This window comes from Triticum aestivum, chromosome 5A, assembly GCF_018294505.1.
Source record: "Triticum aestivum cultivar Chinese Spring chromosome 5A, IWGSC CS RefSeq v2.1, whole genome shotgun sequence".
Lineage (NCBI taxonomy): Eukaryota > Viridiplantae > Streptophyta > Magnoliopsida > Poales > Poaceae > Triticum > Triticum aestivum.
This window is the reverse complement of record NC_057806.1, coordinates 634,767,249-634,781,706: the sequence shown is the minus strand read 5'-3', so window position 1 is coordinate 634,781,706 and position 14,458 is coordinate 634,767,249. Positions and strand designations below refer to the sequence as shown.

At 45.6% G+C, this 14,458-nt stretch overlaps 3 protein-coding genes across 3 annotated transcripts in view; 1 reads left to right on the top strand and 2 right to left on the bottom strand.

Moving 5' to 3' along the window:
* On the top strand, positions 1-3,466 carry LOC123108085 (uncharacterized). The gene is made up of 9 exons (XM_044529942.1): positions 1-113; positions 194-830; positions 907-1,053; positions 1,137-1,361; positions 1,434-1,980; positions 2,065-2,270; positions 2,363-2,765; positions 2,863-2,975; positions 3,046-3,466. The coding sequence occupies exons 3-6, from the start codon at positions 910-912 to the stop codon at positions 2,178-2,180; spliced, it is 1,032 nt and encodes a 343-aa protein (XP_044385877.1). The 5' UTR covers positions 1-113; positions 194-830; positions 907-909; the 3' UTR covers positions 2,181-2,270; positions 2,363-2,765; positions 2,863-2,975; positions 3,046-3,466.
* Positions 3,467-4,337: 871 nt separating this feature from the next.
* LOC123108084 (protein FAR1-RELATED SEQUENCE 5-like) lies at positions 4,338-8,787 on the bottom strand. The gene is made up of 5 exons (XM_044529940.1): positions 8,322-8,787; positions 7,021-7,220; positions 6,873-6,938; positions 4,582-6,805; positions 4,338-4,493 (listed from the first exon to the last, which is right to left on the bottom strand). Exons 2-5 carry the CDS (start codon positions 7,195-7,197, stop codon positions 4,354-4,356), a joined length of 2,607 nt encoding a protein of 868 aa, XP_044385875.1. The 5' UTR covers positions 7,198-7,220; positions 8,322-8,787; the 3' UTR covers positions 4,338-4,353.
* A 5,299-nt stretch (positions 8,788-14,086) lies between these two features.
* Positions 14,087-14,458, bottom strand: part of LOC123108083 (uncharacterized) — a 2,046-nt gene continuing 1,674 nt past the window's right edge. The window contains exon 2 of the mRNA XM_044529939.1: positions 14,087-14,343. Within this exon, the coding sequence (XP_044385874.1) occupies positions 14,309-14,343 (35 nt within the window). The 3' untranslated portion in view covers positions 14,087-14,308. The remainder of the gene's footprint in view (positions 14,344-14,458) is intronic.

Sequence of the window (14,458 nt, the reverse complement as noted above, 5' to 3'; positions counted from 1 at the left end):
CCTGCGTCCACGAACGGCCGCCGCCTCGACGACCGATCCCGCCACGTCGACGATCCGCAGGTCGCCGTCACGTCCACGATCCGTCCCCCGCACGAACAACCCCGGCCCCGAAGGTAAAGTGAAGTTTCTTGCCGTGGACGTATGTGAAATCACTGTGTCAAATAGCTAATAGTTGATGTTGTTTTTCATCTAGTATGGAAGAATACGGAGAAGTTTATTGCTCCGTGGAGAAGTGGTGCACGCTGGTCAGCAAGTTAAACGCCAGGCAATGAACGCGGCTACGTGACACCAGCTTGCAGAATTTCTTGCAGATACCTAGCGTGCAAATGCGAAAATGTTTGCTGAAATACATCATTCAAAAACATGACCCGATTAAAAAAAGATTCGTGTTGCGTCCGACAAAAGGTGACATATCCTTGCGGACGGATGATGTCTTTCATATTTTTGGCCTTGTGAATAAGGGCAAAGATGTTATGAAGGCATTAGGTAAAATGAACGAGTACGCGAAGGAAATGGTTCCTTCTAAGTTTGTAGACGCGCGAAGTGGAGAAATAGTCATCGATCAGTTGATCAACAACATAGTTTCGAGTGGGACGTATGATGACGACTTTGTGCGGCGAGCGGTATTAGTCCTCATTGGCACAATAATAGCACCGCACTCCACCAGACATGTTCCACATTTTCTTTACCAGTTGGTGGAGGACGTCGATGCCATAAAATCATATAACTGGAATGCGTTCACGTTACGCGTCTGCATTGAAGGAATCACAAAGACTGTTAAAGATGTTAAAAAGTTCAAGTGGCCTATTGGAAACCTGGCGCTCATCTAGGTATACCGTAATTTTATTGTGAATTACTTACTTGTTATCTATTGCAGGAACAATAATGCTTTTCATGTTTTTGCAGTACATGTATTGGGAGAAGGTGCAACCAACTTCAGTAGAAACATTCGATCCTTTGTTGTCGGAGTACCCATTGATGGTAAATTGGTCCGAAATGGAGGCTAAGAAGCATGACATATATGACAACGAGAACGACCGTGGTCATGGCACGGTAAATATTTATATCTTGTAGTGCATGCATTAATTCTAGTACATAACGGATCACTTATTCTTAATTCGTTGAACATTTCACAGATTGATGATTTAATAAGCGAACAGTATAGACATGCCAGAATAGCAAAAGAAGCAATAATCGAAGAGGAAGATACCGAGCCACCTTCACCTAAAGGTGGAGGCAGAACTAGAAAAGGTTGTAAGCCCACAGCTTCATCGAGCAGAGGCGGTACGAAAGAACACTTCATGAAATGCATAAGAGATATGCAGAAAGAGATACGTCTAATTCCCGAGAAATGTGTTGAGGTAATTATTAATGTGTACTTTATTTTACGTGGGCAACTACATGTACTTATTGTCTTCCATGTGTTCTTGCAGATATTGCTCGAGAAGCTAAGTAAGAAGGGTTTGCTGGTGAAGCGAAGTGGGGACTTCCGTGATGAGCGCGCTTTTGAGGACGAAAGTGATGAGTTGGTGAGAAAGTACAAGCCAAAGTATCATACAGAAGTTACTTCATCTCCTTTGGAAGAACGCGCGGACGAGAAGATGGATGCATCCTTCACGGGTCCAAATGCTACGAACTTTCCCAATGACGAAGGCATGCAGTCCGGTACACCCGGTAAAGGTGTTGAAAACGACCCCTTTATTATTGAGGATAATGGTTCACACAAGGAAGCATCACCATCATTAGGCACGAATGATTTTCCTTCTCTTACTAGAAACCCACAGAAAGAAAATGCACTATCAGTCGGGTCTAGTGCTGAAAATTCAGCGGAAGGTACTTACCCTAGTCCGACAACAATCTGTAAGGACGCGAATAATAATGGGACTGAGGAGCATGATGGGAAGCGGAAACGCCAACAGTCAAAGTATTGTCGGTCCCCCTTTATTATTGAGGATGGTCCACGCAAACGTGTGAAAAAAAGTAAGTTAATTCTAAAACATTTGTAAAGCTTTTTATGTTCTAACATTTGTAGTTAGTTAACTACATGTCCGCTCATTGCTGTAGGTCTGTTTCGTATACGTGATGTTCTCCTTAGTACGGACTTTATGGATGAGAATCACATAGAGGGCGCGAGGGTTTATATCGACACGCTAGCAGACTCGCCGAAGCATTTAAAATAGACTGTGGTCCACATGACGGGAATAGGTGGGGAAACGTGTATGGCGGAAATGCTTCAAGCTATCACTTCGGGCGACTGGTTGAATGGCGCTGTAAGTATGCGCATTATTTTATGTTCTTATACACTTATGTTGTATTAAGTACATTTTCTAACTGTCATTTTTTGGCTTCTCAATTTTGATAGGTCATCAATTGTTATTCGAACCACTTGCTGACTACTACTCCTATGGCTGATCGGCATGTTCTAACATCATGGGTGTCATACTGCCTTATACAGCGCGCTAAAGGAAAGCTGAAAAACTCGAACATGAACTACATGGAATTTTTCACGAAAGAATCAAAAACTGTGTCAAGAGTAATTGACGAGTACTTCGCAAAAGATAAGGTATTTGCATTTCAAACAACTATTGACAGTACATAGCAAACTTTTTGTACATAAGCTTACTGTTTTGTAGGCATTTTTCCCTTTGAATGTGAACAAGAATCATTGAATAACCATTGTCATGCACAATAAGAAGAAAGAGTTTCAAGTTCTAAATTCTACTGGTAAAATAAGCAAGGCAGTTCATGCGAAGATTGCTTCGATGGTAACTTAACAACTTTGCATAACATGAATACATTTGTACGTTCGTAAGATGATCACTTTGTACATGCTTAATATTGTGTTGACAATTTTTTTTACAGAGGGCAGAAATTGCTGTAGATACAAATCAGGTAAACTCTGCTATAGGTACACATCATCCAGATGTGTCTAAATGGCCAATAAAGGAGTACGACATGCCGAGACAAAAAGACGGGTAAGCTCATAGTCAAATGCATATGTAATTGTGTTTTCCATCATGACTTGACTAGCATTTTTATTTTTAGAGTGTCTTGCGGACTTTTCGTGATGAAGTGCATCGAACTCTGGGACGGGGATGCCTTCAGACATGACTTTGACCAGGACGAGATCAATTCTTCAAGGGGACGCATTCTCGCGAAAATACTTTTTTCAGAGAGCAACACACTGACTAAGGTGAAGGAGAAGATTCTGAAAATTATGGAGAATGAATAAGTGCCAGCAAGTGTGTAGGGTTTTTGCCCACCACATGATTATGCCTATTTGGTACCATTTCATAATTGTAATAATGGCAGAATTTTGCTTTTAGCCACATACATGATTATGCCTATTTGGATGCCACAATATTTTTTTTTCGCACATAGATTATTATGGCTATTTGGTGATTGGGACAACTTTATTATTGTAATTATGCATGTTTGGTGATTGAGACAATTTTTGCTACTGTTACAATCGATTATGCATCGCTACTGATTTTCTATTTGAAGTGATTATGCCTTTGTGAAATTTATGCCTACAGTTATTTGTTTAAAGGGAAAAAAATGTCATGACGTACTGAAAAAAATGACCAAGCTGCTGGACCCGTAGTAGGTATATTTTTTCAAACAAATCGACTCGCGCTATCAAATCGGCCCACAATGGGCCCAGCAGCAGGTTCCAACGGGGCTGGAAGGATAAATAACAGAGGAGTTCGATGTGTAAGCCGCGCCCGCATATTTAAGCCGGTCGAGGCGCCTCCCTGCTTCCGAGGTGGGACTAAACCTCACAAGTGCGGGCGGCACGGCGTGCACAGCATGCACTGCCTTGTTCGTGGGCCGGCGCAAATTTGAAGCCCACCGCGGTCGGCCCCCTCGCCCCGCGCGCGACCTCTCCCCCGCCAACTGGGCCGGCCCATAGTCCACCCGTGCGGTCGCCCCTGCCCCCCGCGCGCGCGCCGCACCTGGTCACTGGTTTAGTACCACCTCGAAAGCGGGGGGGCGCCTTGACCTGTTTAAATAGCCAGGCGCGGCATAGCAGTCGAACTCCTCTGTTACATATCCATCCTGCCCCGTTGGACCTCGCTGCTGGGCCGTAGTGGTCGATTTGACCGCCCGAGTCGCACTGTTGTGCTTGATTTGTGTGAAAAATTTTACCTACTGGCGGGTCCAGCTTGCTGGTCGGGCTTTTTTTCACACTTTTCCTTTAAACAACACATTTACAGTACAGTGAACAAACAAAAAATGAGAATGCAGCATGTACACGAAACATTACAGAAATCATGGCAATTAATTCACTACATAGGATAGATGTCCACATAAATATGTTGACAATCATAATTTAGCACATACGATAGATGTTCACATAATTATTTTGAGAAACATAAACAAAACACTTATTAAGTTTTCTTGTTTACATAAATAAATAGCAACTTCCAACATGACTCGTGCAACCAGTTTTCTTCTTCCCATGATCGAAGCCACTTCTCTACGCCCAGTACCTGAAAGAAATATAAAGAACGCTTGTGAGAAAATATAGTCGATAAAATCGAACACACAACATAACTGAAATAAAAATGTAAAACTTACTTCTCGTTTTGACTACATGTCGCCTTGTTATGACCTGCAAATTTGCAAAGACTGCATAACGGACCACTTTTCTTCTCTCTAAAATCTTTAGGTCTACCATTTTTCGTAACGTCAGGGCCACCCTTTGACCGGCCTTTCTTAGGTGCACCCTTCGTTGAAACTTTCTCAGGATCACGTATACCTGCTGCACTTCTTCCGCTTGAATTGCCTGCTTTGCAATTAGAGCACACCTTCTGCGTCCTATGAGTTCCTCTTCCGGGATCTTCTTCCTTGCTATTATACCGTCTAGGCACTTCATCAATTCATCAAACAAGAAGGGGTCATTTGCTGCAACATGAGCAGCTTCTGCTGATTTTATGCTCACTTGACTGTACCGTTCTCTCTCCTCAGGCCCAGACCAACCCCAACCAAAAAGATCACTCTTGCGTTGCGCTGGCAACCCATCTCTCGCATCTTTAGACAACCGATGGAGGACACAACACTTTGGTATTTCAGACAATTTAAGATGATGCAAAACAAAGAGAATATGTTTGCAAGGCAGCCCTTTCCGAACCATCCTGCGACACGTGCATGATAAGGTTTCTTCTGAGTTACCTGGTTCATACAGAACATTATACCTGAACTTGTGGTTATTCTGCCATGTGAGGATGAAGGTCTGGCGCTCAATTCCCACCAGCGTCTCAAATATCTCCAGTTCTCCCATCTTCTTCAAATCATTTTGCAGAATGTAGAAATTAGCAGGAGTGAATACTTTGGCAGCATGCTCCTCAATGTCCTTATATTCAGTAACTGCCGGTGGTACTTTCTGATTGGCCTCACAGTCATCATTCGCCTCGTTCTCACGGAGGCGAACTATGCAGTTCTCATAATGCACTACCAAATCAACTATGGTCATACCATAGTCAAGGTGAAGGTGAAGGGAGGAGTTGAGGCTTTCGCTCCTCTGGTTACTACACATACCAAGAAAAAAGCCATCCGAAAGATATGATGCTGCCCACAGTCTCCTCTTCCTATACATCCTCCTCAGCCACTCTTCAGTTTTATCCGTCTTCCATTTATTGACAAAGGCGGTCCATCTCTCCTCAAAGTTCTCTTCAGAGGTGGCATAGTACAGGAGCAATCTAAACTCATCTAGTGACTTGTAATGTAGGTGCCTCTGCATATTTTTCTCGATATGCCACGAGCAAATACGATGGAGCACATCTGAAAGGACACTCCGAATCGCTCGGAGCATTGCAGCGTCACCGTCTGTGATAATTGACTTTGGCTTCTGCTGACAGTTTGCCCTCATAAAAGTCTGGAGCAGCCACACATACGTCGCTTCGGTCTCATCGAAAACAATGGCACACCCAAAAACTATTGTGCAACGGTGGTTATTAACACCGACGAAGGGGACGAACGGCATACCATATCTGTTCATCTTATACGTGCTGTCAAACACGACCACATCTCCGTAGTCCTGATAGTCCCTCCGCGACTGTGCATCGCACCAAAACATACACTTCAACCGCCCTTCCTTATCTAGCTCGTACTCGAAGAAGAAGTCTGGGTCCTTCGCCTGTCTGCTCCTCATAATGCCCACTGCCGTCTCAGCATCACCCTTTGCTATGAGCTTCATCTTCTCTCTGCAGCAAAGATTGTACACGTCCCGCCTAATAAGTCCGCATTTGTCGTACGAACCGTACCTACTGATGAAGTTGTCCACAATTATATGCTTCCTGATTCCAGCCCCTTGCATAGCCAGTATCTCTGCCCTTGTGCCATCTCCAATCCGTCTGTGTGACCACAAAAAAGGAACCTCGTCGGGTCGAGCCATCGCATGGTTGTGATCATCCACGAATGACGCGACGAACCAAACTCCTCGTGCCCTGTCCAATTTCACCACCATCTGTGCACCGCACTCGCATCGAGTCTCGGGTCTAAGCCTGCGGGTGCGACCCTCCATGGTTATGAATTTCCTCTGCCTTCTCCCTGCCCTAGAGCAGACAAACCGCCTGAACCATATTATTCCTGAAGCACCCTTCCCTCGTTTCACCTTCTCTCTCCTGATGCTGAACCCATGTTCTTTGGCGTGCCTGTTGTAGAATATATATGCATCCCCTTGTGACCGGAAAGTCATAGCCATGACCTTCCAATGTGTCTCCAACACGCGCTGCTGGTATTGAGCCTCCTCAATGTCCATCTCTGCTTCGTCGTCACCACCATCGGGACCATCTGAACCCTCCTACAAAATTACATATGAAACTATGTCAGTTTTTATGATCTATTACAAACTACCGCTTTGAACAAACCTGGCTCAAGTTATCGGCCCACGATTCCTCAAAATTATTTTGCTCATTCCCAACGTCCACATCTTCCTGTAAATTAAAAACACAGACAAATTATTACACATATGTTACTCTGCCAATTGAAAACTAGAATCAAATAGACTTCACTTACGTTTTCACTGTCTGCACCATGTTCATTATTTGAAAAATCCTCTGAAGGTAAGATATCATATGATGACCATGAATCGTTATCGCTGCTGTCATCTTCTTCATTACTAGGATCGTTATCGGTCCGACCGACATCATTTGTACCATTATCATCGGCCGTAAATGAGGTTTCTTCGTCCATTTAAACACACGTTACTACCAACACTGCACATAATTGTAAAACACATTATCCCACGTTAAATTCTAAGTTCATGCACTGGGACATATAGATGAATAAATTGCAACATTTAACCTATGAGCATTTAAAATGATTTCTTTGTAAATCTAACTCATCTACTCGAGGGACAGAAGTTCCACCTTGGCGCCCTTTAAAGTGTAAAGCCAGACAAACTACTTAGGCTCAGGCACAGAACTCCGAGCCCCTGACAAAATGCAATGCAAGTAGTACCCATAGGAACTGAGGCAACTATGTGATGAAGATACCCTACATGTGGTAGAAACTTTGAGCATGCTTCGGAACAAGATGGCGCAGCTTTAGCAGTGCAAGAAAGGTATCTGGCCGCGCTAACTGCAGACATCTAAGGCAGTGATCCCTGGGCATAGCTGCTTCATCAGAAAAGCCTAATGGAATGGAGATGTGGGAAGCTGGCTGCTGCAAATGGCAATGTGCTTGCAGGCTCACCACATTTGTTTACTGTCTACAAGGCCTAGAGCAGTGCACAATTTGCTTCACCCCCACTTAAAGAGGGCCTGAGGAGAAGCAATTTCTTAATCAGGGCCAGCCAATGAATAATGCCCAGTGCTCCAGAGTCCAAGTCCAAGCTGGCTCATCTAGTTCACACATCTCCAGGTTCCAGCTTCCAACCCTTGAACTACACACGTACAACTCATGTGAAACCTTTGCTGGTTGAGTCAATTCTAAGCTAGAGCAAGTAACATGCTACTACAAGGAATTAATGGCATGTGGGGGGTACTGCTGCCTGCTGCTGGATCCACCATACGGCAGGAACAGGAACTGCAAGCTTAGTAGAGATCCAATCTTTGGCCAGTGCAAGAAACAAAACTGAAGCAGAGAGAGCATTGGGATTTATGTACAACTAGAATTTATTTGTTTTCTTGGTACCAAACACAATTAAGACCACTCTAGAACCACCACCTGAATGGCGAGCGTGCACTGTAACTGAACACAAACATCCATCTAGTGATGAATGGCAAGTACAGCACCACCGTTGTACATCTGAACACAGGTGAAGACCACATGAATTCCTAGTGGGGACTGAACCGGAAGTGGACAGTGAGGAGTACCTGACGGATCCGCGGCGGCGGACGAGTTAGGTCAACGTCGGCGTCTTGGACGAGTGTTCTACGCGCCGTGGGACGTCCGGATGGTTACAGGCGGCGGACGCGGCGTCGTTGCGGAAGACGGCGACGTCCAAGACGTGGCCGGCCACTTCCCTAACCGCCGACCGCGACGGGGAGACGACGGGGTTGGAACCGCCGGCGTGGGAGGTCGGGATGGTTGGAGGCGGCCGTCGATGCGGAGAACGGCGACGTTCAACACCGGGCCGGCCACCGGCGACGGCGGTCTTCCACTCCTCAGCCCACCCGCGACGATCCAGATCAGCCGCCGCGTGATTGCCGTGCGGCAGGCCAGATCGATCAGCGGTTTACCTTTCCTCTCTAGTCGGGCGGCAGGCGGGATCGATCGAGTGGTCGTGCAAGTTTTTTTTTTTGCGGGGGAGTTTTTTCTTCTTATTATTATTCACGTGTACTCGTATGACCGGGATTGTACGTCTACGATACGAGGTGGGTATACGTTTCTTTCGTATGACCTTTCTGCCCTTCTACGTTTTGTTGGGGGGTGTACCGAAGCACTTCTCTCTTCTTTCATTTAATTGAAATAAATATATGTCCGGCGATACATTTCCTCTCATCAATCAAACATTATCTCTGTGCTACGTCTGCAACTTTTTCACTCCATGGATGTTTTTAGTCTTCGTACTGGAAATACTTCTTGATGCAAGGTCACGTGTTTGCGTACATTGCAATGAAAAAAACATCCTAGGAAATGCTTTTGTGCAGTCATGGATCTTTTTTTGCAATTCCCATCCTCCTTTATTCATTCATAACAAATGTCACATCATTTACAAGCATGAGAGCAATGTCCTTTGGAACAGACTCTAAGCAAAGATTAGGAGAGAAAAATCTAGCCAATCTAGCTAATTTATGTGCAACATGATTTGTTTCCCTAATACAGTTTTCACAACTATACGAGTAAAGTCTAAGGACATAAAACAACAATCATAAAAAAATAACACTTGCAAGTTGCAACAGACGACGAGTCCCCCACTTTCATGGTAGTGATCACTTCTATATTGTATGAGTTGATCTCAAGTCTGTTGCATCAGCTAATGCATGCCGCCTAGACCTGGGAATGGTTTGGACTCAAACTTCAATTTTGGATCAGTTTTCCTATTGGACTCTTTTGGTTTGGATAAAATGGGCTGAGTTCCTAATGTAAGTTGGTTTGATTTGGATTATTCCTATTACTGGTTTGGTTTGGTTCGGTCTGGTCACACACCAAACAATCCCAAACTATTTCAACCCATTGACTACGAACCAAATCGGCCACCAGCTTCTCCTCCTCACGGTTCGCATCGTAATGGCAACGTCCTCTCGTTGTTACTGCCCGGACCACGGACACGGCGGCGTGGCGGAACCAAAACCACCGTCTACGGGCTCAGGTCGTGCACTAGGAATATAAAAAAGGCGGGCTGAGGGCTGTGTGTAGAGCAGGTACCGGCCTAGAGTATCTACAACCGCACATGACAAATATGATCTTTTAAACGTCCGCGGATAGGGACCGGACATTCCTCTGCATCCGGACATTTCATATTAGATTCTTAAATTCATAAAAGCATGCAAACCATAAAACCTACTCCCTCCGTTCCTAAATATAACTTGTTTTAAAGATTTCATTACGGACTACATACAGAGCAAAATTAGAGAATATACACTCTAAAATATGTCTATATACATAATAATTTCTATTGAAATCTAAAAAACTCATATTTAGGAACACGGGAAGTATGTATACATAGATGATCTAGTTACTCCTCATCGGAGATGTCGACAATCTTCGTGCCTGGCTCTGACAGCATGGGCAGCAGCTGCAGCTCCGACGCCTAGCCTCCAACTGCTCCGCTCCGGCCTCCTCCTCCCCTATCTCCGCATCGAGTTCAGCGAAGAGCGCGTCGGCCGCCGTCTGGTACTGCAGGAGGAACTGTCAGTAGGCCTCCACATAGGCCTCATCCTGGATGGACTCCAGGCTGGCCTGCTGCTCCGCCATCTCCGCGGCTTGCGGACGGTGAACTCCGCCTCCTCCTCCGCCATATTGAACCCCGGAGCAGGCTGGTCCACCTCGTCCTCTTCCGGATCCGCCACCCCCATCGGCTCCGGCAGCAGCTCTCCCTCCTCCCCCGGCTGCTCCTCCTCCTCCTCCTCCGGCTTCATCGAGTTCGGAGGCATCCCGGCAGCGATGCGGGCGGCGCGCCTTGCCTAGACCGCCTCCTTGATCTGCCTCCGGCGCTCCGGCGTGAGCATAGCGTACGTGTTGATTAGCCGCCGGACCATGGCGATGCCAGAGAGCGTGGGATAGCGGGCGAGAGGCGGCGGACGGGCTCGAGTGGCGGCACAGAGAAGGAGGAGGTGGATGTGCTAGGGTTGGGGGACGCCGGCCGGCTTAAATAGCCGGATTTGGCCTTGGGCGGTGAGCCGAAGCGGCGCCACCCGACGTTCACACCACGACGACGACAGTGGCATCCTTCGGACCTCCAAGTTCTCGGCCGAGTCTGCGTGGGACCCCATCGTCAGTCCTACGGAGTGGACGCGCCCGGACGCCCCATACTCATATTATGGGCTAAAATATGAGGGGTGTCGGTCAGCCTGAGCATTTAAGGCCCGTTTGAGGTGCCCGTCTGGGTCGGAAATTCATGACTGGTCAGTGACCCGCCCGAGCGTATGAGGCGGGTTTGGGATGCCGGGCTATAGATGCTTTTAGAGGCAAGCATCTCGTCGACGTCTGCTTTCTGTTCCGTCTGGATACAGCGGTTGGCCTCCGTCTCCGACAGAAATGAATCGAGAATTGCCTGCTGTTTCGTCTGTAGATCTGTGTCACCCGTGTCTGCCACGTCTTCAGGGTTTTTTTTTGGATCGGTCAGTGACCGAGTCGTCCGCCCAGGCATTTAAGGGGGTTTAAGGCTTCCCGTCACGCATTGGTGAGCATAGTGAATCCATTTGTTGTAGGTATGGTGAATCAGTTGTGAGTGCGTGGCTAGCTTTACAATCCACATGCACGCATGCATGTTTCATTGGTCACAGCGATGGAAATTAGTAGGCATGCGGCAGCAGCTAACTACCCGCCCGACGCCTCTCTTACGGCAGTAATCAGACACTGGACACGCCCATGGTTTGAAACTTCGGGTATATAAACTGTATATAGAGAATGATCTGGATTGGTTTGGATTGAAAATATGTACAGTTTGGATTGGTTTGGATTGCACCCTTTGCTGTTTGGTCTAATCTGGTTTGGTTGCTGGACTTATACACGCATGGATTGGGCTGGGTTTAGTCTGGATTACAAACTATTCCCACGTTTACATGCCGGATTCTGACCAAACCTCAAGGATAGGGTCTCTACTATAAAAGCATCTTAACAATTTGCCGCTAATATGAACTTTTGTTTGCCATCCCTTAACACGACGGCAACATCATCAGGCAGTGAGTTAGGATCAAATAGTGAACAAGTCATTCTTAGAGGGACTCTAAGAAACAAAATTTCTAGTTTCATGCATCATAAGGGGTAATGATATGATTATTTGGGCATCAACACAGAGTTGAACGTCCCACTCTCCAGTGGATGGGTCAATCAGATCACACACCTGTGAGATGAGATGATTACATCTACTAGTAAGTACCATTTTTGTAGGGGATTGTGGTATGCAGGAATCTTCCCATATATTTGTTTTTTCTCCATTACCAACCCTCCAAATATGAGCACACTTGATCGTGTTAACTCTCGCCATCGCACTTTGCCAGGTGTAGCAGGATTTCTTTTTCAAAGTGGCATTAATTAAGTCATCATCCGGAAAATATTTCACTTTCAAAATTGTCATACATAAAGAATCAGGATTATCTATCAATCGCCATGCCTGTTTAGCAAGAAGTGTGAGACTAAAGCAATGAATGTCCCCAAATCCCGTTCTTCCTTTTCTTGGGGATACACATTTCCCACCAAGCGAACAAGTGCATCCTTTTGTGGTTTGCATCATCACCCCACTGAAATTGTGACATCACATCAGTAATTCCTTTGCAAGTTTTCTTAGGAATTTTGAAGAACGATATTGCATAAGTTGGTATTGCTTGTGCAACCGACTTAATTAAAACATCCTTCCCACCTCAAGATAGGATCTTCTCTTTCTAACCAGTCAATCTCTGAATGAGACTATTAATCAAATATTGGAAGCCGTCACTTTTATCCAACCCTAAGGTAGTCGGCAACCCCAAATATTTGTCATTCGTTGCTTCACTCATAATGTTTAGTATAGAACAAACTTGAGCCTTCATATTTAGGTCAGTGCTTGGTGCATCTCTTCATAGCTTCACTCCCATAAGATTTTTCACTCTCTTCAGCAATGATGTCAATCCCTCCGTGCAAAGAAGAAAAAAAGAGAGGATAAAGGACCCCCTTGCCGTAACCCCTATAGGGTTTAAAGGCATTTGTTTCCTCTGAGTTGTATCTCGCTCTATATTCCACTGATGACACATGTCATCTCTTGATTGTGCATCAAGGTAATATCTTTGCGTAAGTTGTAACCAAAAAAATCATCTTCCTAAATCGTGTAGGACCAATCCAGCACTTCCGCATACCGATCCGAAGAAAAGCATGGACGGTGAAGCAAATCTTCTTCAACGATTATACATCCTAATGCATGGCATATTCTTCAACACTAGCGGAGTGAGCACGTGCACTTGAGTCTATCTGAATACCAAAGCGTTGCGAGCTCCCAAACTTTTTTGGAGGACCATCAGAATGAGGAATGTAGCATTTTCCAGCAAAGTTTTGTGATGGGGATTCTGCTTAGCGTTTAATCTGTTCAACTTAACGGAAGGAAGTCCATTGGCCGCAACAGCGGTCAGCCACTTACGCAACCCTAACTCGATCCCGCCATGCATAACATTTGCCTCAAAATCACTTTTGGTCCAAGTGGTGAGAGTAGAGAGCAAGCCTGACGATGTGAGCACGGGCATGTGGGTTCAGAAGTTCAGCAAGGACTCAGCTGGCCGGTAGGACTCAGCTTCGACGGCTACTACACCGCGCATTACCAGTCGCCACAGCACATGATCTGCCTCTGGAGGAAGCTGCATTCCCGTAGCGCTCAATGCTGCAACTCCAGATGACAATGAACTGTTTGGTTATCAGGAAGCAGCTTTGGCTTTCCGGAGAATCAAACAGAAAGGATGAGTTTGATTTGAATTAGCAGATGACAATGAACTGCTTGGTACAGTACTAATTAAGCAGCAGCGCTGGCTCTCCGGAGAATGAAACAGCGAGGATTATTCGCACATTCTTCTGGCCAGTGGCTGATTCAGCTGTTGATGCTGAATTGCTGACACTATGTACATGTGTCAATTATTTTTGATCTAGGAACTGACGGCGTGTTCATCCCACTTGTACATCGGCTGTTCTTATACCAGTCCATTGTTTTGTGCATTCAGAAACCGCACCTTCCGTTCAGCGGAAATTCAAAGTGGGGCTAGGCTCGAGCCCTATCTCGAGCTCGGGTTAAGCCTTTCTTCTAGAAAAAGAGAATAGAAGATAATAGCTGCTGCTCCTGTGTAGTGTATGTATTGTCGATTCCACCTGCAAATCTGGTTATCCTGACAAGTATGTAGCTTGTTGTCACCATTCTCAAGAACAGAGTGACTGAAAAGTATTGCAAGCACGGCAGCAGCAACTTCTTCAACAAAGTTCTTACAATTTGCAAGCACAACAGCAACATCTTCCCAAACGAAGTTCCATACAACAATAGTAAGACCAGCAGTACAAAAACTTTCTTAAAATATCTAAACAAAGTTACTACAGAACAAAAGCTTCCTAAACAAAGTCCCTACACAGCTCCAGAGCTGAATTTGTGCCATATCTAACATCACCGCTACTACTATCACCTCCCGACTAATCCACAAGAGCTTGCTCCATTAACTTGAGCTTGAGAAAGACGTGAAACACCAGCTCACTGCCCCTTGCCAAAACAAGCTGCTTCCATTGCTGCATAAATGCAAGAAAATCACAACATCAAATCAATTGATTGACGAACCAGGCTCAACTGAATGTACATTTTGCTTACTCACCGATCACAAGGACCGACAAGGCTCACACACAC